The 23,255-nt window shown below is 45.7% G+C and overlaps 1 protein-coding gene across 1 annotated transcript in view; it reads right to left on the bottom strand.

Moving 5' to 3' along the window:
• The window catches only part of scube1 (signal peptide, CUB domain, EGF-like 1), a gene marked incomplete at both ends in the record, with an annotated part of 286,301 nt that extends 263,428 nt beyond the window's left edge, over nt 1-22,873 (bottom strand). Inside the window, 2 exons of the mRNA XM_084330915.1 lie at nt 1,835-1,957; nt 22,825-22,873. Of these exons, the coding sequence (XP_084187041.1) occupies nt 1,835-1,957; nt 22,825-22,873 (172 nt within the window). The remainder of the gene's footprint in view (nt 1-1,834; nt 1,958-22,824) is intronic.
• Between the last annotated feature and the right edge of the window lie 382 nt (nt 22,874-23,255).

Genomic DNA, 23,255 nt, shown 5'->3' with positions numbered 1-23,255 from the left:
GGCTGTTCGACACGGAAATGGGCAAAGACACAGCTCGTCACGCGATTGGGCAAACATGTCAGTGGCCAATCAGAGAGCGTCAGTCAGTGGCCAATCAGAGAGCGTCGTGCAGAAATGCGGCTACGGAAAGTATAGACGCGGGAGGGAGGCGTCTATACTTTCCGTAGCCGCATTTCTACAGACCCCTCTCTGATTGGTTGAGCCCATTTCTGCAGACCCCTCTCTGATTGGTTGAGCGAAGCCCCTCTCTGATTGGTAAAATGAAGCTCGGGGGTAGACGCCGGCTTGTGTGGTGAGCACAGACCATCGCTATAGTTTCCCAACAGGAGTAAAGTCCGTAGCAATCAGCAATCCGAAGTGACATTGACCACCAGACTCTTTCTCTTAAGGCATTAACTGGGTTAATTAATATAAATGTTATATTGTAACTGTCTAGTTACACATTGGTTCCGAAACATGTATGTTCCAGGCTGCAATTAAAACTTTGAATCTGAGAGTGCTGGCTTCCTGCTTTCTTCTAACTGTCTAGTTAGGCATTAACTGTGTTAATCTAAATGTTACATTCTAACTGTCTAGTTAAGGCATTAACTGGGTTAATCTAAATGTTAGGTATTGTCACACCAGGATCAGTTGGTATGATGAAACACATGTTATTATATAAACTAAAAGGAGAAAACCTTCAAAGGAAAGAAGGGACCGCACACTCCACAGGACTCGTTTTTGCTTATTTATTGTTTGCACAACGCGTTTCGCTGTCGCTTCCTCAGGTGCTATGATGTTATTATATGTTTGATTGAAATGTTGTGTCTTACTAATAATAACTAATTCCTTGGTCAATAGAAGTCTCTGTGATACTTTCTGAATATGATGTTCCCAAAATGTTTGGGAACATCAAATGGGCAGGGTTATAATAGAAGAAAGACAGTGTAAACAATATAATTAACTCTGAATATAATAATGAGGAAAAAGAAACAGGATACACAACAAGGTGCATGAGATGAACGCGAAATAACATAACGTTATGTTATATAACGTTACAATGTGCATAACGTTATGAATAAAACGCGAAATAACATATACCATACAGTTTCTGACAGCTGGCTGTGTTGTCGCGCGAAATAACGTTATACGCGAATCTGGTAGTACATTTCTTTTTATCTTCTTGATATGATAACATTACGCTCGCCTTTTGCCGCGTGACGAGCTAAACCAATCAGAGAGGGGCTTCGCTCAACCAATCAGAGAGGGGCTTCGCTCAACCAATCAGAGAGGGGTCTGCAGAAATGGGCTCAACCAATCAGAGAGGGGTCTGCAGAAATGCGGCTACGGAAAGTATAGACGCGGGAGGGAGGGAGGAGAAGATGAACAGAGGAGGGAGAGGGGGGAGGGAGGAGAAGATGAACAGAGGAGGGAGGGAGGGAGGGAGGGAGGGAGGGAGGGAGGGAGGGAGGGAGGGAGGGAGGGAGGGAGGGAGGGAGGGATGAGAAGATGAACAGAGGAGGGAGGGAGGGGGTTGTGGTATGACAGGTACAGAGGAGAGAGAGAGAGAGAGAGAGAGAGAGAGAGAGAGAGAGAGAGAGAGAGAGAGGTCACGTCAATGTGAGGAACAGGGTGTCATCAGAGCCACATGTTGTTGTTGTTGTTGTTGAGGAAATGGGCACATGGGAGCATGTTAGATCTCTGTAATGGGTAGAAAGGGACTCTGTGTCGTTGGTCTTCACTGTCCGGCCACCACACACTAACCAGGGTCAGGGTCAGGGTCAGGGTCATGGTCAGGGTTAGGGTTAGGGTCAGGGTCAGAGTTAGGGTCAGGGGTCAGGAGGGCGTGACTCACCTTCACACTGCTTGCCGTCACCCTTGTAGCCGGGCTTGCAGAGGCACTTGAAGGAGCGGGGTGTGTTCTGGCAGAGGGCATCGATGTGGCAATCATCTGTGGCCTCCGAGCACTCGTCCGCGTCTGAGGGGCACAACGCAGATCAGATCAGATTAGATCAGATCAGATCAGATTAGATTAGATCAGATCAGATTAGATCAGATTAGATCAGATCAGATTAGATCAGATCAGATCAGATTAGATCAGATTAGATTAGATCAGATTAGATCAGATTAGATCAGATCAGATTAGATCAGATTAGATCAGATCAGATTAGATCAAATCAGATCAGATTAGATCAGATTAGATCAGATCAGATTAGATCAGATCAGATTAGATCAGATCAGATTAGATCAGATTAGATTCATTCATGTATTTACCAGGCTGTTCCTCATACTAGCTAGTTAGCCGCCCGCAGACTAATGCAAAGTCAGTGGGGTCAAGCTCCTGTCTGTACAGCTCACACACAAAGTAGATTTCAGCTAGCCTCAGTCGGCTTGAACAAAAACACTGGAAACATCACTGCCTGGTAGGAAACAGCACGGCACAGGACAAGAAGGCCCTACAGAGAGTGGTGCGCTCAGCTGAGCGTACTACGGTTATTGCACTACCACCCCTGCAGGTCTTATATAACAAGAGGTGCAAATCCAGAGCCTGCAGAATAATGAAAGACCCTCACCACCCCAACAACAGCCTGTTCAAGCTGCTGCGGTCAGGCAAACGCCTGTGCACACCAGCAACTAGGACATAGAGACTTCGGCTCAGCTTCTTCCCCCAGGCCATCAGAGTCTTGAACACTGAACTCTCCACACACAAGCACACATGAGCACACATTGTTTACATCAGGGTCCTCCTGTATTGAGCCGTACTGTATTGTACCCATTTTGAAATCTAAAGTTTTCAATCAATCAATCAATCAAAGATACACTACACCACTAAGATACCCATGTACATGTCGAAATACTTCCCAAAGGTCAGTGAATTCCACGACCACAACACCAGAGGGAGTTCCACAAATCATTCATGTTCAACCCAGATTCGGCTCAAACAAGGGACTAAACACGTTTCGCAACAATGTGAAATGCCCTAGAACAGCCGTAAAAGAATGTGAATCCCTACCCACCTTCAAAACCGCTCTCAAAGAGCACCTACGGGTGGCTGCAATTCAAAACTGGCCCCGGTAAATGTCTAAACCCCCCCCCCCAACCCCCTCCAATGTACAGTTACTTTCTTCCCCCTCAAATGTATATATTTTCTTTTAGGATCTCTGTCTCTTAAACAGTACTGTATATTTGTATATCTTGTATGTCATAAATGTCTGGATGTAACAGTACTGTATATCTGTATGTCGTGTATGTCATAAATGTCATTATGAATTGAAAATGGGGGACCCTGATGTAAACAAGACGAAAGTCTTTCTCTGGTCTGCATCCCCTTAACCGCCAGCACCAGGGGGCGCTGATACCTCATTCATCGCCAGGTCTTTATTCAATGGATATTGTAACTGAGGGGTACAATTCCCTGACTGTATTGATAAGTATGGTATTATTAAACCACTACCTCTTGTACTTTAACTTCTGGCCATCCAGTACATGATATAGATATGATGAACACTTTCCCACCTGATGAAACGAAGTCCACACAAATGTACAAATCGAATATTTTATATAGCAAAGGGTATATACAACGTTCACTTGATGACATTTATGATTTGAAATGCACTTGTATGGCAAATGAGTATTCGTAGGTAAATCAACATTGAATGTCCAATCTCTGGTTACGCAGGGAGTAAGTATACAACCCGGTTCTTTAGGGAACTATAGCGATGGTACTTAAATAATTATAGCTGGATACACTAAGGGGGGGGGGGGTCCCGCTGGTTGTAAGACAGTAGGAGGGGGGGGTTAGAAGAGCCGCTGGCGGTATCCCATCTGGCCGACGATTTCTTGGGAGAATTCAGAGTCCTGAACACGATGCCCACAGAACCTCGGTCCGCAGATGAATACAGCTGGACCCTCTGGTGGACGGTAGCTGCCGGTCCACAACGGAGAGATGTGAGGCGACCTCACTGGTGTAGAGCGCCGTCTCACCTGGACTCCTCTCCGGGGGGTAGTTCCAACACTCAGCAGTGTTGGCCGTTATCCATGGAATAATCAAAGCACCCAAAGCATGTAGATAATCCAAGCCGTGGAAGGCTCGCCGTCGTCCGGGTAAAGTAATCCAATGTACAGGTCCACTCGTCCTGGCCCGGAGCTCCTCGGATGCAAGCACCACAAGTGGTCTGCCCAGCCTGGTTAAGACTCCAGATAACGTCAGGAACGATGGGGGTGCTGCTCACTTTATAACTCTAACCGAACGATGCACCATACATAATAGACTATTATTAGCTTAATAGAAATACGTCCAACTCGACGGTATAGTGCCAAACTATGACAATTCAACTATTAATCCACACGATATCTCAATGCCTATTCTGAGGCCAAGTAGGCCTTACTGCACCACACGTGCGTCGTGGGTGAGGCTTCGCGTCTGTTACTAGGTTGGAGGGTAAAGAACTAATGGACTAAAAGAAAGTTCTACTTTACTTGCGCCATATATATATGCGCTGTGAACAAATAGTACCATTCGTATTTCGCCAGACGTATTCCTACGCGGAACCGGGCTTGCCACGACATGTTGGTCGGCACGATTGAACTTGAACCTAGGGGTATGGCTGCTGGCGCCAGGTTCTCGTCCAATGGTAGAATGAAACTATTATGGGCTGTTTAGTAGACTAAAGGGATATTCAGTGCATATTGTACAAGGAATATACAGGGGATATCAAACGATATACAAATACTATTAAATATATATCCATAAATAAATATATATATTCGGTTTAATCTGATCCTTCACAACAGCCGCCCCCTAATTAGTCCCACCTAATTAGCTAAGCAGAGACAGATTAACCGCACTGTCTACCACTCAAGGTCCGCTGTAAGGGTCAGTCAACTCACAAAGTCATGGGGTCATGGTCATCATCGATAGTATCTGGGAGTCGGGGCAGTTCTATTAGCCTCGCCACGGGTCGTGTGTAAGTTCGCCCTTGGACGAGTACTTCAGCTGCTCGGACCTTGCCATCGGCACCGGTGATCACTTTGCTTACGCGGCCAGCCGGCCACATAGCTCTGGGTAGTGACTGGTCGATAATCATGACGACTGTTCCTTCTGTCAAATTGTCTCTCTCTTTTACCCACTTCTGGCGGGTCTGTAGAGACGGTAGGTAGTGGAGTAGGAAGCTGCTCCAAAACTTGTCAGCTAGTACTTGACTGTACCTCCACATTCTTCGGCCGTTCGCTTCTTCAGGCCTGTACATTGTCTGGGGTAGCGCGGGGTCCAGCCGCACCATTAAGAGTGTGTTGGGGGTGACTGGGTCGACATCTGCTACATCACTGGAGACGTAACCGAGGGGTTTTGAGTTCAATACTCCCTCGATCTCCGTGAGGACTGTCATTAGGACTTCCTCCGCCACAGTCTGGGCCCCAAGCACGGCGTACAGGGCTGTCTTTATAGAACGTACTTCTCGTTCCCAGGCTCCACCGAAGTGGGGTGCGTTCGGGGGATTAAACTGGAAGTCAATCTGGGATGGAGCTAGGTGGGTCTTAAGTTCTGGGCCCATAGCTTGGAAGCTCTCTCTCAGCTCTCTTTCTCCGCCTTTGAAGTTTGTCCCGTGATCAGACAACAATGTAGACGGTTTTCCTTTCCGTGATGTGAATCTTCGGAAGGCCATAAGGAATGAGTCTGTGCTCATGGTCGGAAGGAGCTCGATATGTATCGCTCTGGTGGTCATGCATTTGAATACAATACCCCACCGCTTCTCGGTTCCTCTTCCTCTCTTTATATACAACGGGCCAAAACAGTCCATGCCTGTGGAGTGGAATGGCTTGTCGCCGAGTCGGAGGCGACAGGGGGGTAAGTCAGCCATCCGTGGTATGCTGGGCTGCGCGCGCCACTTTCGGCAGTCTAGACAGGTTCGCTGGAAGCGTCGCACCGCTTCTCTTCCTTGAAGTATCCAATAGCGACGTCTGATCTCCGCGAAGACTCTCTCTGCTCCTGCGTGGTGTACATCCTCGTCGTATTTCTTTATGATCAGCTCTGTGACCTTGTGTCGGCTGTTCAAGACTATCGGGTACTTAATGTCATCCGGTAGATCGGGGGCTCTCCGCAGGCGACCACCCACTCTGATGAGATTATGGGCGTCACTCTCGGGTGCCAGGTGGAGCAGTCTGCTGTCTGATGGGACGGGCTTTCCTCCCTGTAGACAGTCTAGCTCATCGGGGAACGAGTCTCTCTGGGCTCGTTGTAGTAGAAGAAGTTCTGCTTCTTCGTAGTCAGCTGCTGAAATGTCAGTGGTGGACTGAATCTCTGGGTGGTGCCACAGGAATGTCTTTTGCTGCGCACTCTCTAGGGTAATGCAGTCATCTATGTTGGGGTCTGTGGAGGCGACTGTGCTCAGTCCACAGAACATAGGTTTCTTGTTCTCAGCCTCCTCGTTACTTGCTTCCCGTGGGGTGGGCGTAGGCCACTCTTCTTCCGGGAGCTTGAGGAATTCTGGTCCGTCACTGTAGATGTTGCGACGGGTGAGGTCATCCAGAGACATTCCCTGGGTGATGACGTCAGCTGGGTTGTGTTTGGTGTCCACATACCGCCAGCTCGCTGCTTCTGTTAACTCTTGAATCTCGGTGACTCTGACTCCCACGAAGACTTTGTATCTGCATGAATCAGACTTGATCCATGTGAGTACTGTCGTGGAATCTGACCACAAGATTGTTCTGTGCACCGGAATGGTGAGTTCACGTTGGATTAACGTGGCTAGATGCGCTCCTGCTAGGGCTGCGCAGAGCTCTAGACGCGGGATAGATTGTTGCTTTCGTGGGGCTATTCTTGAGCGAGCCAGGATGAAAGCAGTGTGTATCTTTCCTCCCTTCTCTTGGGCACGCAAGTAGGCCACCGATCCATAGGCTACTTCGAGGGCGTCGCTGAAGACGTGTAGATCAATCTTGCATGTCTCTGGCCTCACTGTGGATGGGAAGTAGCTGCGGCGTATATTGACGCCTGGGAGTGAGCGGAGTTCCGTCTCCCACTCTCTCCATGTTGAGGCAAGGTGTGCGGGTATGGGGTCGTCCCAGCCCTGGTCCTTGTCCCATAGTGCTCGTACAATCATCTTTGCCCTGGTGGTGTAAGGTAGAATACATCCCAACGGGTCATATTGTCTGGCGAGTGTTCTGTACACACTCCGTCTGGTGGTCGGTGTCGCCGTCGACCTTCCCTGCTCTGGAGTCAGGGGTTTGTGTCTATAGTGGAGCGAGTCTGTTTTGAAGCGCCAGACTAGTCCTAGTGTCATTTCTTGGGCTTCTCCTGGGATGGTCGCCATCCAGGTCTCGCTGCTGGCAGCCTTGTCCGCGGGGGAGAGGCTGCGCAATACGTGCGGGTCACTGCTGGCCCACTGCCTGAGATCAAAGCCGCCTTTGATCAGGGAGGCCTCTCTGGAGCTTGGCGTGCTCCACCCGAACATATCCAGTCGTAAGCTGCTGACTTCTCTCGCCAGGAAGTCGGCTAGATCAAGGAGGGATGGTTCGGGGCCGTTAGGATCCCGGTAGTCCCTCTGCCGCCTAAAACGCTCTTGTCTTGCGGGTGGCAGCTTCTCCAAAATCCTCTCGACGTTAGAGTTGGCGTATAGCTCATGCATGCCCTTTTCCCGTTGCGCTCCCAGCATCCCTACCAGGGACTGCACTTTGATTGAGAGGTCGTCTAATGAGCGATTGTCTGTTGCTGGGGGTAGGCGATCAATATGCCTTATCTCTTGGATTACGTAATCCCATATACGTCCATATCTCTGGTCCAGCGCTGCTAGGGCCGCGGTGTATGGGGTCGTAGAGGTGGCATAGGCTAGCGCTATATTGTGCGCTCGCGGTACTTTCAGGTGCTTCAGTAATATTGCATACTTGTGGCGTTCATCAGCGACATCCACCATCATTGTCTCTAAGCACATCCGGAGCTCCGTGTACTGTGCTCGATTCTCATAGGTGAAGTCTGGAAACGACGGCGTGGCAATGTATGACGCCGTGGATGGCTGATACATCGGCGAGCGTTGGGGGAGAGACCTCCTAGGCGAGTCCCCTCTTGCGCCTCTCTGTGGGCTGGTACCGACAGGGTACCATGGCCCGCTGGTCCAGGTGCTATTCCTCGGGGCTGGTCGTGCGTCGTGCTCACCCGTGAATAGAGTCGGGGGTCTGTAGCGCAGCGCCGCGGGGGTATAGCCTGGGCTGTACTGGACCTCCTGGTCCGGTGGAGTACTGTGCTGTCGTCGGGCTTGGTTCTCCTCCTCTCCCTCTTCTTCCTCTATCAGGTCTTCCAGATCCTGTAGTCGTTTATTTAGCTTCTCCGCAGTGTATGCCGCTCCTTCCTTGTAGCTGGGTCTCGCTTGGACCGGTCTGGGAAGGGGGTCTGCGGGGGGTATAGGCTTGGTCTGTTGGTCAAGTTCAGGGTCGCTTGCTCGGTTAAGAGACGCTGCCCTTGACTGTTGTCTCGACGAGTTCCTTGAACCCCTGGCGGAGGGAGAGGGTGTTGCCTTGAGGATCAGCTGCTCCATTAGCTGCGCTTGTAACTTGTCGCGCTCGACTTCGCGCTTGGTGAGATCTGCTTCTCTTTGGGCACCGGCAGCGGCGCGCTGGGCGTCGGCCCGGTCTCTTGCCATATTCTCTTCCGTCTGAAGGCGTCTCATCTCCAGGCGTATGCGCTCTTCTTCGCTCCGTTGCTGTGCTTGGAGTCGATCGCGTTCGCCCTGAAGTCGATCGCGTTCACCCTGAAGTCGATCGCGTTCGGTAGAGGCTGTCAGGCTGACGAGGAACGCCTGTTGTAGCATCCTCTCCGCTTCGCTGGGGGAAGGCGGTTGTGGAGGTGAGCCGCTCCTGGGTGAGCCGCTCCTGGGTGTACTCGTTGGGGAGTCCTGGAGCTCAATTTCCTCGGCGCTCTCCTCCTCTTCTTCCGTGCAGAGTTCTCTCTCTGTAGGGTTGTCTTCCTCCCGGGGCTGGTCGGGGACTACTTCTTCGGTATTGGCGGGGGGTAAAGGCATGTCAGCTCCCTCCTGGTCCCCACCGTGAGCTTGGTCAGTTACATTAGAACCTACTAGGGCCTCTGTGGTCGGGGAAACCTGGTCGTTAAGGTCAGACATAATTTTACTTTCTACTTTTACCGCGTTTACCGTTCGTCGAAGGCTAGGTAGTTGACTGACAGCGTAATCCTCTAAGTACTGAGGTGGCTGTCGTCTGCGCTGCGGGCGTTCTACGTTAGGAGGACCGTTTCATGGAGTGTTCATCATAGGCCATTTTAATATTAATAACACTATATTAATATTACACTAGTTACCCTCCGGCTCGAAGGACCAATTGTAACTGAGGGGTACAATTCCCTGACTGTATTGATAAGTATGGTATTATTAAACCACTACCTCTTGTACTTTAACTTCTGGCCATCCAGTACATGATATAGATATGATGAACACTTTCCCACCTGATGAAACGAAGTCCACACAAATGTACAAATCGAATATTTTATATAGCAAAGGGTATATACAACGTTCACTTGATGACATTTATGATTTGAAATGCACTTGTATGGCAAATGAGTATTCGTAGGTAAATCAACATTGAATGTCCAATCTCTGGTTACGCAGGGAGTAAGTATACAACCCGGTTCTTTAGGGAACTATAGCGATGGTACTTAAATAATTATAGCTGGATACACTAAGGGGGGGGGGGGGTCCCGCTGGTTGTAAGACAGTAGGAGGGGGGGGTTAGAAGAGCCGCTGGCGGTATCCCATCTGGCCGACGATTTCTTGGGAGAATTCAGAGTCCTGAACACGATGCCCACAGAACCTCGGTCCGCAGATGAATACAGCTGGACCCTCTGGTGGACGGTAGCTGCCGGTCCACAACGGAGAGATGTGAGGCGACCTCACTGGTGTAGAGCGCCGTCTCACCTGGACTCCTCTCCGGGGGGTAGTTCCAACACTCAGCAGTGTTGGCCGTTATCCATGGAATAATCAAAGCACCCAAAGCATGTAGATAATCCAAGCCGTGGAAGGCTCGCCGTCGTCCGGGTAAAGTAATCCAATGTACAGGTCTACTCGTCCTGGCCCGGAGCTCCTCGGATGCAAGCACCACAAGTGGTCTGCCCAGCCTGGTTAAGACTCCAGATAACGTCAGGAACGATGGGGGTGCTGCTCACTTTATAACTCTAACCGAACGATGCACCATACATAATAGACTATTATTAGCTTAATAGAAATACGTCCAACTCGACGGTATAGTGCCAAACTATGACAATTCAACTATTAATCCACACGATATCTCAATGCCTATTCTGAGGCCAAGTAGGCCTTACTGCACCACACGTGCGTCGTGGGTGAGGCTTCGCGTCTGTTACTAGGTTGGAGGGTAAAGAACTAATGGACTAAAAGAAAGTTCTACTTTACTTGCGCCATATATATATGCGCTGTGAACAAATAGTACCATTCGTATTTCGCCAGACGTATTCCTACGCGGAACCGGGCTTGCCACGACATGTTGGTCGGCACGATTGAACTTGAACCTAGGTTCTCGTCCAATGGTAGAATGAAACTATTATGGGCTGTTTAGTAGACTAAAGGGATATTCAGTGCATATTGTACAAGGAATATACAGGGGATATCAAACGATATACAAATACTATTAAATATATATCCATAAATAAATATATATATTCGGTTTAATCTGATCCTTCACAACAGATATAGTTTTAGACTGTGACATTTGCGAGTGCTTAAAATATTTATTATATCTATGGGTCTAATAACGCCGTCGGGTCTCAGTGAGTTGCTTCTAGTCAACATGCCCGAGACAGATTGTTTTTTCATCTGTACATTTCCGTTTTATACCGTTTTGAATAGAGTATGGTTTGGGTGTTTTTCAGTAATTCCAGGAAAAAGGCGAGAAAACGGCATTTTACTGTAATCCAGTCATCACGTTGTAATTTTTCGGCTGATTATCTAATCATCCTGAAATCAACGCTAGATTATCACTATTATGTCTCCTCGTCCATACATGAAATGACCGTTGTAGCGGGGCGCTCGCCCCCTCCCCCCCCCCTCCTACCCAACGGTAAACAGCCATACACGGTCCACACAAATAGCTGTGATCGGGGTAGAAATAAATGTCAGATCAACGATCAATTTCATATATGATGTTCTTACCTTGTATCTGATGTAATGCAAAAGAGATAATCCAAATATCTGATCAGAATTCCAAATAATGCTCTGAAATGGATACCAGAGGCTGCAGCTATGAATTATGAATAGATATAGCGAATAAACGAAATAACGATCCCAAAAACTAGTTAACTCGTTTCTGGCGCTCAACGCATGGCAGCCAATAACGAGTTAACTCGTTTATGGCGCACATTGTGTTAACAATTGTGTGTATTGAGCCGTACTGTATTGTACCCATTCTGCAATCTGTTAATAACTTCCTGCTTCTGCTATGCAAGCTGCTTTTCACTGTCGCTCCGTGTTTTTCTACCTATCGCTCCCTTAATGATTTATTATAGCCCTTTCAACTCTAAATACTCTGTATGTTAACTCCCAGTTCCTATGGTACTTCTCCAGAACTGTGAATTTATTTATTTAGATTTATGACCGCAGTACTTCGCCGAAAGGAGAGTAGCAAGATCTCTCCGTGGGAGGACCAGCGAGATGAAGAAGTCTACGTCTTATCAGCTACACACAAAGGACTATATCGGGCACTGCTGAAGGCGAAGATATTTATGAAAGGCGAGAATACTTCATAAAGACCCCGGCTGAAAGAAAACAAGACCCACCATCACCAGCTAAGTACCTAGCTTAGCTTCAGTTTAGCCTAACCTAAAAAGACAATTAATAAGGGAAGATGCCGGGACTCGGCTCTCCCACAGAATGTTCTAGCTGCATGAGGATGAGTAAAAGGATTGTAGAGCTGGAGGCTCGAGTTACTATCCTGCACCAAATCCAACAGGATGAGCGACTCATTGACTCTATTTTTGAAGCTACTACAAATATAGCCAACGCTACCATGATTGAGACCTGGTCTAGGCTAGTTACAGAACAGCACCACCCAAAAGACGGTCCCTGGCACAAGCAAGGAGCTAGACCAAAGCAGTGGACCACCGTCAAGGATAAAAGGAGAAATAAACGAACCAGGAACACGACTATTACCTCGCCCCCGGTACCGCCAGGAAAGTTTCAACCTACTCTCGGAAACACGCATATCAACACCAAAAGCAAAGAGACATAGAAGCGTGGCTAACGCCGCTAGCGAAGCAAACAGCAAGCGTAACGGAGCTCACGCTAACGACGCTAATAGCAGGAATACCGGAGCTCACGCTAACACTAGCGAAGCAAACAGCTTGTATGCCGGGGCTCACGCTAATGCTAGCGAAGCTAACAGCCGGCACATCGGAGCACACGCTAACGACGAGACGATGAGGAAAACAGAGCCACGAGCGACACGGCTAGCAAACACGACCCAGACAGAGCTAACGGCTAACAGCGAAGAGACTACCATGCGCCGAGGAGAACGTTGCGATAGCCAACGCCGAAGGTACGGGGACCAGCGTTAACATGCCGGCTATTGGGAAGGCTAGCGAGGCTTCACCAAGGCCACAGGACTGTGGTAAGAACCGGCAGGCTAGGCCTAGCCCAAAAACAAACGGCCCCAAAACTGTTGGAAAGAAAAATGCTAACCTCACACAGAAAACAGACATACTGATTGGAGATTCCACAACAAGGTATGTGGAGATGGCAAACACAGAAAATATCTGTCTAGACAATACATCTGTGAAAGAGCTGGCCGAAATACTTCCAACACTGATCAGACCACGCATAACAAAAATTGTCATTCACTCTGGATCGTTTGACATCCTGCGAAAGAAGACTGGCACAGAGACTTTGAATGACGATTTCACATGTTTAATAAACACACTAGACAAACATCAGTCTGTGTACATAGACACTGATGTGTCCATCAGTGGACCAATTGCATGCTTTCGCAGAGGACAAGAAGCCTTTAGTCGACTCCTAAATTTTTATTCATGGTTAGGGTCTGCATGCCATGTCTTATACACAACCTGAAATTCATTGACAACTTCAATGTTTTCTGGAATAACCCAGAACGTTTTCAAAGAAATGGCTTCTTCCCAAATCGCTTAGGTTCGAGGCTTCTAGCAGCAAACATGCGTCATGCCTTAATGGCCTCCAAGAATATCAAACTCATACCAGCACGAGAGATAATCACGAAGGACACAATCTCGCCACGAGGTGCAGCAGCAGCACAAGGCGTCCCCCCCCCCCCCCCATATCACACAAGGCCATCTCGTCTGATCAAATGTCCCCGAAAGCACAGTACAGTCAGTACGGTGCAGTATAGCACAATTGCCATGCCATCTCTCAAAACATACCGGTAATCATAACCAGCCAATGGCATGGTGAAAAATATACGCCATCAATGCGTTTACCTGCTATTAACCTCAGGGCCATCAAGGTCAAGCCAAAGCAGACCTCCTCTAAAGAAGTCCAACAAATAAAATTAGCCCTCCTAAATGTCAGATCACTGAATAATAAAACATTCTTAGTAAATGATCTGATTAAAGAAAATAACTTAGATTGCATCTGCCTAGTAGAGACATGGCTAAATAATGACACAGCTACATCAATAATGATAGAAGCTTGTCCACCAGACTATAACTTTTTTCAAATACCCAGAAAAAACAGAAGGGGCGGAGGAGTTGCAGCAATCTTCTCCTCAAAACTCTTGTTTAGAATCACAGAACTAGGCGAGTTCATGTCGATGGAATATCTTGCCATTGAGCTCAAAACAGAATCAACTATTATTGTCACAATATACCGCCCGCCTAGACACTCACCAATATTTATACAGGAACTCTCTGAACTGATCTCACTATGTGTTACCGGCAGTGATGCCACTAACGCGTTACTAAGTAACGCGTTATTGTAATCTGATTACTTTTCCCTGAAAATTGTAATCTAACGCGTTAATCTTTACAAGCCAGTAATCTGATTGCAGTTACTTGTCCAAGTGGCTGTGCGTTACTATTTTGTTACTATCTCATCATAATGCAGGCGGAATGCAGTATTTTCTTTCGTTTTCGACAGTCAAATATACGTTTGGAAAGCTTTTCCTTGTATTGGGGAGTGACGTCACAGCACGCAACCTCGCGTGTTGAGCCATGCTGGTGGGCGCGGCTGTTATTGTTATTATCAGGCTGACCTGCGAGCTAGCAGGGAGACGCTCGCGCTCGTAACGCTTTCTTGCACTGGAAGTTCACTAGTCTACTTAACGTTTGTGTAAGCTAAGCCGGGTGAAAAAAACATTCACTTTGCGGAGGAAACAAAATACTGTCTACCGCATATGGAATATACAGCACAGCACGACCATCGACTTCTACAGGACTCGGAGCTGCACCAGGCTCACCAGCCAAACAGTATGTTCCACCTTTGAGTTAAACATCTTTTGCATTGCACTATTCATGAACATGGAACACCATACTGCAGTATGTAGGTTGTCAGTAGCACACTGACAACACTGCAGTATATATATTCCCTCCCCGCCGTATGTATATTTCCCTCCCACCCACCCACCCCCTCCTAATGTACAGTCCCCTCCCCATCATATGTATATACTCTGTCAGGATCTAGGGGTAACAGTGCTGTATATTTGAATACCGCTTATGTCACAAATGTATCAGTACTAAATACCTATATGTCCCTATGCCATAAATGTCATGTATGTTGTGTATGTCATAAATGTCTATATGAATTGAAAATGGGGGACCCTGATGGAAACAAGACAAACGTCTTTCTCAGGTCTGCATCCCCTTAACAATTGTATGTATTGAGCCGTACTGTATTGTACCCATTCTGCAATCTGTTAAATAAAGTTTTCATTCATTCATTCACACAATAATAAATAATAATAACGTAGAACCATATCTGAATGGGGCAGGCCTCAAAGGTAGGCTACATATCAGCCTACATGTGGTGTTATTGACCATTTATCTTTTGTGAAATCTATAGATCTATAGATAGCAAGATAGGCCTACCTGCCCTATTAGTACATTTTACTCAAACTGAGTACATTTTACTAAATTTTTTTTGTCATTCTTATGTTGTGGCAGCAGCAGGGGGGACGACTTCGTAACCTAGTTACTTTCAAAGTAACTAAGTTACTCTGATAATCAAGTAATCAGTAAAGTAACTAAGATTACTTTTTAAAGGAGTAATCAGTAATCAGTAATCAGATTACTTTTACAAGTAATCTGTGGCATCACTGGTTACCGGATATGATAAGGTGATCCTAAATGGAGACTTGAACATCCATTTTAATAAGAAAACAGACTCCAAAACTATAGAACAAAAAAATCTACTGGATAGCTTTGACCTAATACAGCATATAACAAATGCAACTCACAGGCTTGGGAATACACTAGACTTAGTTATAACAACAACTGGGCTAAGCATAACAAATATCTCAATAACTGAATTATCTCTCTCCGACCATCACTGTATATTTTTTGATACTCAAATAACCCTTACTAAAACAAAAGAAGATATCATAGTTCAAAAGAGACTCCTAAACGACAAGGCTGAATCAAAGTTCATTGATCTTATCAGACTACATGAACCACACAATCATGACAGCTCTCTAAATGAAATGGTAGAAAATCTCAATGATGCAATGTCATCTATATTAAATTCTGTCGCCCCATTAAAAACGAAAAAGAAGAAAACTAGAGCCTGAGATTGATCACAGAGGACTCGCTCTCAGTGAAGTTTCAAGTCTGCTTAGTCCATTATTCTACATTCCATGGGGGGGTTTCATTACCATATATGGTTAATTAGAGGCGGTTCTATATGCAAATACTTAAAATCATGCACGAGCGCGGAGCATAGAACAAGTGGCATTTATCAACACGGAGTACTTGCAGGTGTGCGTAGGACCTGTGTATGCACGTTTGATAAATCCCGATTTTTCTGTGTGTAGAGACATTCTAAATTCCATGCTTAGGAACAAAAATAGAACACTTTCTATGCATTATTGATAAATGAGGGCCCTGGCCCAGGGACAACAGTTGAAAATTAGCTTTGGCTAACACTGTCTCTCTCACACATTTACTTAATGTGTGCTGTCCCTGTTCAAATAAAGTTTAAACTGAAACTTAAAATGAAATATTGGCTGAGCCTGGTTTTTAGCCACGCCCCTGCATTTTCTTTACCAGGCAGTGACACTGCCTCGTGGTAAGAAAACAAATATATATATAGTATAATAAGGCATTATTGTGCATGCTATCATCCAGAGTTATATGGGTTATATGCAGGTCAAACGGAGTGAAGGAAAAAGGGCCTTGGAATTCACTCAGATAACAATATATCAAAGCAGTGTAGCGGAACAGCATCTGTAAACGCAGAAAAACTCATACGTTTTTTAATGTTTTTTTTTATATAAATTCATTTTTTTTCATTAAAAAAGTTTTTTAATAAGTATTTTTTTATATATTTTGTTTTTCATAAAAAAATATTTTTTGACAAAAAGTTTTTTTTTCTATATTTTTTTTCATAAAAAAAAATTTTTGACGAAAAAGTCAAAAAAGTAGTTTTTCAGAGCCTGGAGCTCAACACTTAGTCTGATTTGTAAAAAGGGGGCCAGTACTCCAGATCCGACCACCCTGGACCACTTTCCCCGAAATGGGACTGAAAAACAAATTTTTGACTTTTTTGTCAAAAAATATTTTTTTTATGAAAAATAAAAAAAAATATAAAAAAAAAACGTATTAACTTTAACTGCCAGAAGACGAGTTTAGGCGTCCTTCCCCGCCATGCTCAAGTTGCCGAAGACGCCGTAACTCGTCTTTGATATCAATATTTCAAAAATCTGTGATCGGATTCATATTTCCCATCCGCTGGCCTGAGACCCACCAAAAAGCCCCACTGAACCCTCTAGCGGTTCAAGAGCGCCATCTGGTGGCCGATCGGCGCAATCGCCAAACAGGAAGTTACTTGGACGATGTGCTGTTCACCCATATTACTTCCGGGCACTCGGTATAGGTTCCGGCACTCTAGCTCGTCACAATACATAGCGATCCGTTGCCAATAACTCGATAAACAACATGATTTGGACGTATATACTATTATACAAGCTGGAAATGGACCGGATATTTTTACATCCCATAATGGAAAACTGTCTACCCCACGCTGATCGCCCAACGGCCCGCGGAGACTGGGGTGAGTTTTAGCGTGTAATATTTCCGTGTTCGACACTAACTGCTATGATGAACATTTGACCCACATTAGATAAATGGTATAACGCTGCCCACGGAATTATAAACGCCCCCTCGCCCATCCGGTCAACATCAGATGACGTGTAGTAACTTCCAGAAGTCCGTCCAGTTGGATTTTTTTATATCGCGCTGATTGCTATCAAACTGTATTTGATCATCAATATAATGCATTTGGGGCTATAGATCACGTTCTGGAGAAAGCTGCAGAAAGAGATGAAAACATACTTATACTTTAGATCATATTTTAGTATGAATATGTGAATGAAAAAGTTTAACGTTCATACACCCTGAACAATACATATAGGACATTGAATGGGCCCTAATAATGGCAATTTAGCAATAGAATTTAAAAAGTTATAGCCCTGCAAAGAAGGGGAACTTCTCCATAGACAAATAGAGCTGGCAACCTATGGTATATCATGAATTTAGCCTTAGGCAATCAAAGTGTTAAAAAACTTTTCTGAGTTTTGAAAAAATTTCGGGAGGTTGTGCCATTGTACTCAGTAGGGATGTCCTCTTTCATTGGTCTATGTTGACCATGCCCATAGTTTGGCTCCTCCCCCTTTTTGTATCTTTTGAACCGTTTGTCATAGAGACTCGCGAGAGACCCTCTCCCGTTGGCCGGCGGTGCACAGGCGTCACCCACACTTTCACAATTTCGCCCGCGCGGAATTGTCTAGTTTCGATTATAATCTATTCTAACACATTAGAATCGATGCATACAGTGTCTCATCTCTCAGGGGCCACAGTGTCTCATCTCTCAGGGGCCACACAGTGTCTCATCTCTCAGGGGGCCCCCAGTGTCTCATCTCTCAGGGGGCCCCACAGTGTCTCATAATAATAATTATTATTATTATAATTATAATAATAATAACTTTATTTTAGGGATATTATCGGCCGATATTGGCATTCAAATGTGATATCGGAAATTATCGGTATCGGTTTTCAAACAAAAATTAAAAAATTAAAAATATTTTTTTTTACATTTATTTAACCTTTATTTACCCAGGCAAGCAAGTAAGAACAAATTCTGATTTTATTTATTGTCAAAAGTATGCATAATGTTGTGTATATTGTCGCAAAATAATAATAAATAATAATAAAATAATTGACCGACACAGAGTTTAGAACACAGAGGCGCCTCGCCGAGTATAGCTATACATTATCCCGCTTATTACATGGCTAACTTACTAACAATATACCTAATTCATTTTACACCATCGACAAGACGAGATCAAATGCAGACGCAGTTCTGTTCTGTCGCTCCGCTGTCATCGTCACACACACTCCGCTGTCAGTGCAGCCGGCAGGTGTGTCTGATTGGCTGCACTGATGCAGTGTGTCAGTGGGCTTGATTGCTACAGCTGCGCACAGCGGTCATTATTGCTCAGCAGAGGTCCGTTATCGAGTAATAACGGACCTCTGACGAGCGCTATTGACCAATCACAATCAAGCATTTCGGCGAATGTTAAAACGCCATGTAATAAGTAATGTTAATTACCTGAAATTATTCCGTTTTTTGGCGGGGGAAACCCTGCATATATCGGTATCGGTTGATATCGGTATCGTAAATTAAGAGTTGGACAATATCGGTATATCGGTATCGGTAAAAAGCCAATATCGAACATCCCTAATTTATTTGTATAGCACTTTTCATACAGAAATTGCAGTTCAAAGTGCTTCACAACAGTAAGAAATACAGGCATAAGCGAGCATAAAAAATTTAATACAAAAAGATAGAGGTAGCAAGGTAAGGTAATCACAGTTTTTTCAGTAATACAGATAATAAAATAGAATAGATTAGATAGAGTAAAAAGTGCGGTTTGATTCAGTTTAAAATAGGCTAAAAATAATCAAATAGAACGGACTGTAAAAAGTGTGATAAGATTGTTCAATAAAAAATATATAACAACAGAGCAGTGTATCGCTCATCTCTCAAGGGCACTTCCCCCGCATGATGACGAACAGCGCGCAGGACTCGAACTTGTGACCTCCTCACCCGGCCGTCACCCAGGGTTACAGACTCTGTCTGAACCAACAACCATATTTTCAATAATCACTGTCATCCAATCAGAGAGTCCTCCCCGAAAAAACAACCCCAGAATCCAAGAAATTATTGAATTAAGGACATCACAGGGGAGCAGAGGAATCAGAAGGAGTTATGACTATGACTCGTGTGCACATGCATGTGTGTGTGTGCGTGTGCGTGTGCGTGTGGATCGTGTGTGTGTGTGTGTGTGTGTGTGTCAAAGTCAGGCCATCTGAAGTCAAGGTCGGGAGCAGACAGCTTCCATAATTGATCAGCCGGTCGTTAGACAGACCAGTCACATCTGGGCCTCGGATTCAGAGGCATTAAGCCAAGTCATTACACCTTATTCTTACAGAGAGAGAGGGAGAGAGAGAGGGGAGAGGAGAGAGAGAGAGAGAGAGAGAGAGAGAGAGAGAGAGAGAGAGAGAGATGAGAGAGAGAGAGAGAGAGAGAGAACAGAACAGAGAGAGAGAGAGAGAGAGGAGGGGGGGGAGAACAGAGAGAGAGAGAGGGGAGAGAGACAGAGACAGAGAGAGAGAGAGAGAGAGAGGAGAGAGAGAGAGAGAGAGAGATGAGAGAGAGAGAGAGAGAGAGAGAGAGAGAGAGAGACACTGGCTCTCCCTCTCCTTCGCGTATCTTTGTATAGCAGAGCAGAGCGGCAGCCTCTCTCTCCTCTCGTCTGTATAAATAGTCCGTGTTCAGAGGCCCACGGGCCAGGGAGCGGGAGCAGGGAGAGGGGAGCAGAGAGAGCAGGGAGCAGGGAGCGGGGAGAGGGGACCGGGGAGCAGGGAGCGGGGAGAGGGGAGAGGGGAGCGGGGAGCAGGGAGCGGGAGAGGGGAGCGGGAAGCAGGGAGCAGGGAGAGAGGGGAGCAGAGAGGCAGGGAGCCCGGAGAGGCGGCGCTCTGACTCCAGGGGTTAAGTCCCGCTGTCTGGCGCTCCGCCCGGCGCGACGATAGAAAGGCAATAAATAAACGATAAAAATGAAACGCAATAAATATCCCCCTATCAGCTCGGTGGCTGTTCTGTTGTATCCGACGCTGGGAGCCAAGGGGGGGGGGGGGGGGGGGGGGGGGGAGAGAAGCGAGCATGTCACACAGACAGGGACGTATTTCACTGTGCTTTGGAACACAAGAAAAGTGGAAAATCTGAGTCTTTGATGAAAGCCAAGGATACAAATCCAATTCCTACAACCTCCTTTTTTCTATGACAAAGCCCTGTTCGCGTGCTTTGGTGGCTGTCGACAATATCGACCTCTCGCCATCCCAGTGAACCGGGGAACAATGCGGACCGCTGTGTGCCGAGAGCCACTCGATATATTGGGCTGAGGGGTCCGTGCCTCCTGGGAGCCCCCCTCCCCAGCCCAGCCCCTCTCAGCCTCCCTCCCCAGCCCAGCCCCTCTCAGCCCCCCGGGTGAGGGGTCCGCACCTCCTGGGAGCCTCCCTCCACAGCCCCTCTCAGCCCCTGGCCCAGCCCCTCTCATCATGCTTTCTGTTTCAATTGTAAAATAATGAAATAAATAAATACAACTCCCTGTTATTGAGCCCGTTCCACTGATACGAGAGTGTCAGTAAATTAGACTACCGTAACGTTTACTGAGACATATAAACGATTAACTTTTAAATCTAGCCGTGTTTTTTTTTGTTACATCTAGACTGAGCTCTCAACGCACCACGTCTATCAGTCTACTTCAACTCCTAATTCATGACAATCCTCGTCAAATATGAGTTCTGCTCCTGTATACTGTGGTTCGATAGGCTAATGTCATGCGCACAGTCTTATTAGTAATGCTTATCAAAATAAATGGTTTTGGTTCCGGTTGCCGACCGACCCTGCCGATTTAGGTGCGACCCAATTTATTTTATGAGTTTAAAAATTAAAAATTAAAAATATATATATATATATATTTTTTTTTTTACAATAAAGTTCCATAAAAATCTTAGTCATACCTTTAGTATTATGGATATTATTAAACATGCTGGCAGAGTACATGCATCCATGTTGTCGTGAACATTTTAATTAAATAAAGAAATCCCCTATCCATAGTCGCCGTGGGAAACTTTTTATTATATAAATTCCCTACCTACCCATGGCCTTAACTGACAACCAACAGGAACTAGGGATGTTCGATATTGGCTTTTTTACCGATACCGATATACCGATATTATCCAACTCTTAATTTCCAATACCGATATCAACCAATACCGATATATGCGGGGTTTCCCCCCCCCCCCCCCCCCCCCCCCAAAACAGAATAATTTCAGGTAATTACCATTACATATCTCTTGTTGTGGAATTAACACAACATTATGCATACTTTTGACAATCAAATAAAATCAGAATTAGTTATTACTTGCTTGCCTGGGTAAATAAAGGTTAAATAAATGTAAAAAAAATACGTTTTTTTTTTTAAAAACTGATACAGATAATTTCCGATATCACATTTTAATGCCAATATCGGCCGATAATATCGGTAGGCCAATAATATCGGACATCCCTAACAGGAACCAAACTTATTTAACTCGCCCATAACCCCCCCCCCCCTAGGTTGTCATAGTAATCCATAGGTCGGCATCATCACTTTTAGCTCTATTTTAGTTCCTTTTTTTGCTCTTTCTTAGCCCTATGTATTATGTCCGTCTTTGTTTTTAACATTTACTAACTAATTGTATGTTATGTATTAAAGGTCCCATGTCTTATAAATGGCCTTTCCAGTGTTTAGCATTGTTTCCTAGCAATGGGGGATTAAAGTGTTGAGTGCTACAGTGTAGGTTAGTTTATTAGGACAAGTGCATGACAGTAAGGTTAGTTAGGGTTAGATATCTTTTTTATTTTATTTTTATTTCAGATAATGGTTGAAGAAGTGCGTCTTTAGTCGCCGGCGAAAGATTGGACGGGTTTCGGCTGTTCTAACTGGGGTGGGGTAGTTCATTCCACCATTGTGGGGCAAGGACTGAGAATAGGCGGCTTCTCCTTGATGACCCTCCCGGAGCTCGGATAGGAGTAGGTCTGAGGCGGCCAGAAGATGCAGAGCGTAGGGATCTTGAGGGTGTGTAGTTGGAGACCATTGACCGGAGGTAGGCGGGAGCGGTTCCCTTTGCCGCACGGTATGCTAGGTCGAGGGCCTTGAAGCGGATTCGTGCAGCAATGGGGAGCCAGTGCAGGTCCCTAGTTTGGTGTTTAATTGTTTCTGTGTTTTGGACTGGCTGTGCCAGGTGTTGTCAATTATAATTAGTCATGTATTTAAGTGTGGGTCTGTCCTCACTTCCTTTGTGGTGTCATACCTCCATGTTCCTGTTCCTGTCTTGTCACTGCCTTGTTCTTCCTTGCCCTGTTGGTTGCTTGAGTCAATGTAAGTTATGTTAGTATTCCGTTTTTATGCTCTTTGTTTTCATGTACCAGTTCTTGTTTTCTAAGTGCCAGCTCGCTGTGCCTTTCGCTTTGTTTTGTACCTGTAATATATCCTTGCTCTCTCGTGGTTCTCAAATAAATAGAACACAACGTTTAGAAGAGCAACTACCGTCTCCGTTTCCTCCTGTCATTCCGCAGTTTGGGTGCTCCTCTGTCATTCCGCATATTGGGTTATTTTCTTCCCCAAATCCTAACATATCTCTCTCTCTGTCTGCCAGTCGCAGACTGTGGGTGACTTATGGGCGGAGCCCAGGACAAAACAGCTTGAAATCTTGAAGTGGAAAGATTTTGCTTTAGAGTACTTGATTAAAAATATAAAACAAAACAATGCATTTAAAAAAAACAATAACTTTACAGATGTGTTCCATAGACTCACAGGAATTGTGTAAAGGTTGGCCAAATAGTGAAAGGAATAGCAATGCATGTCCCCTTTAACTGTTTTTAAATGGCTGTTGATGCTGTGATGGACACCTGAATCTCCCCTCAGGGATAAATAAAGGTTTTCAATCAATCAAAGTTCAATTTGACCGCTGCCCAACT

Source organism: Notolepis coatsorum (assembly GCF_963971535.1).
Source record: "Notolepis coatsorum genome assembly, chromosome: 15".
In the NCBI taxonomy this organism is placed as follows: Eukaryota; Metazoa; Chordata; class Actinopteri; order Aulopiformes; family Paralepididae; genus Notolepis; species Notolepis coatsorum.
This window is presented reverse-complemented; position numbering and strand designations above follow the sequence as displayed.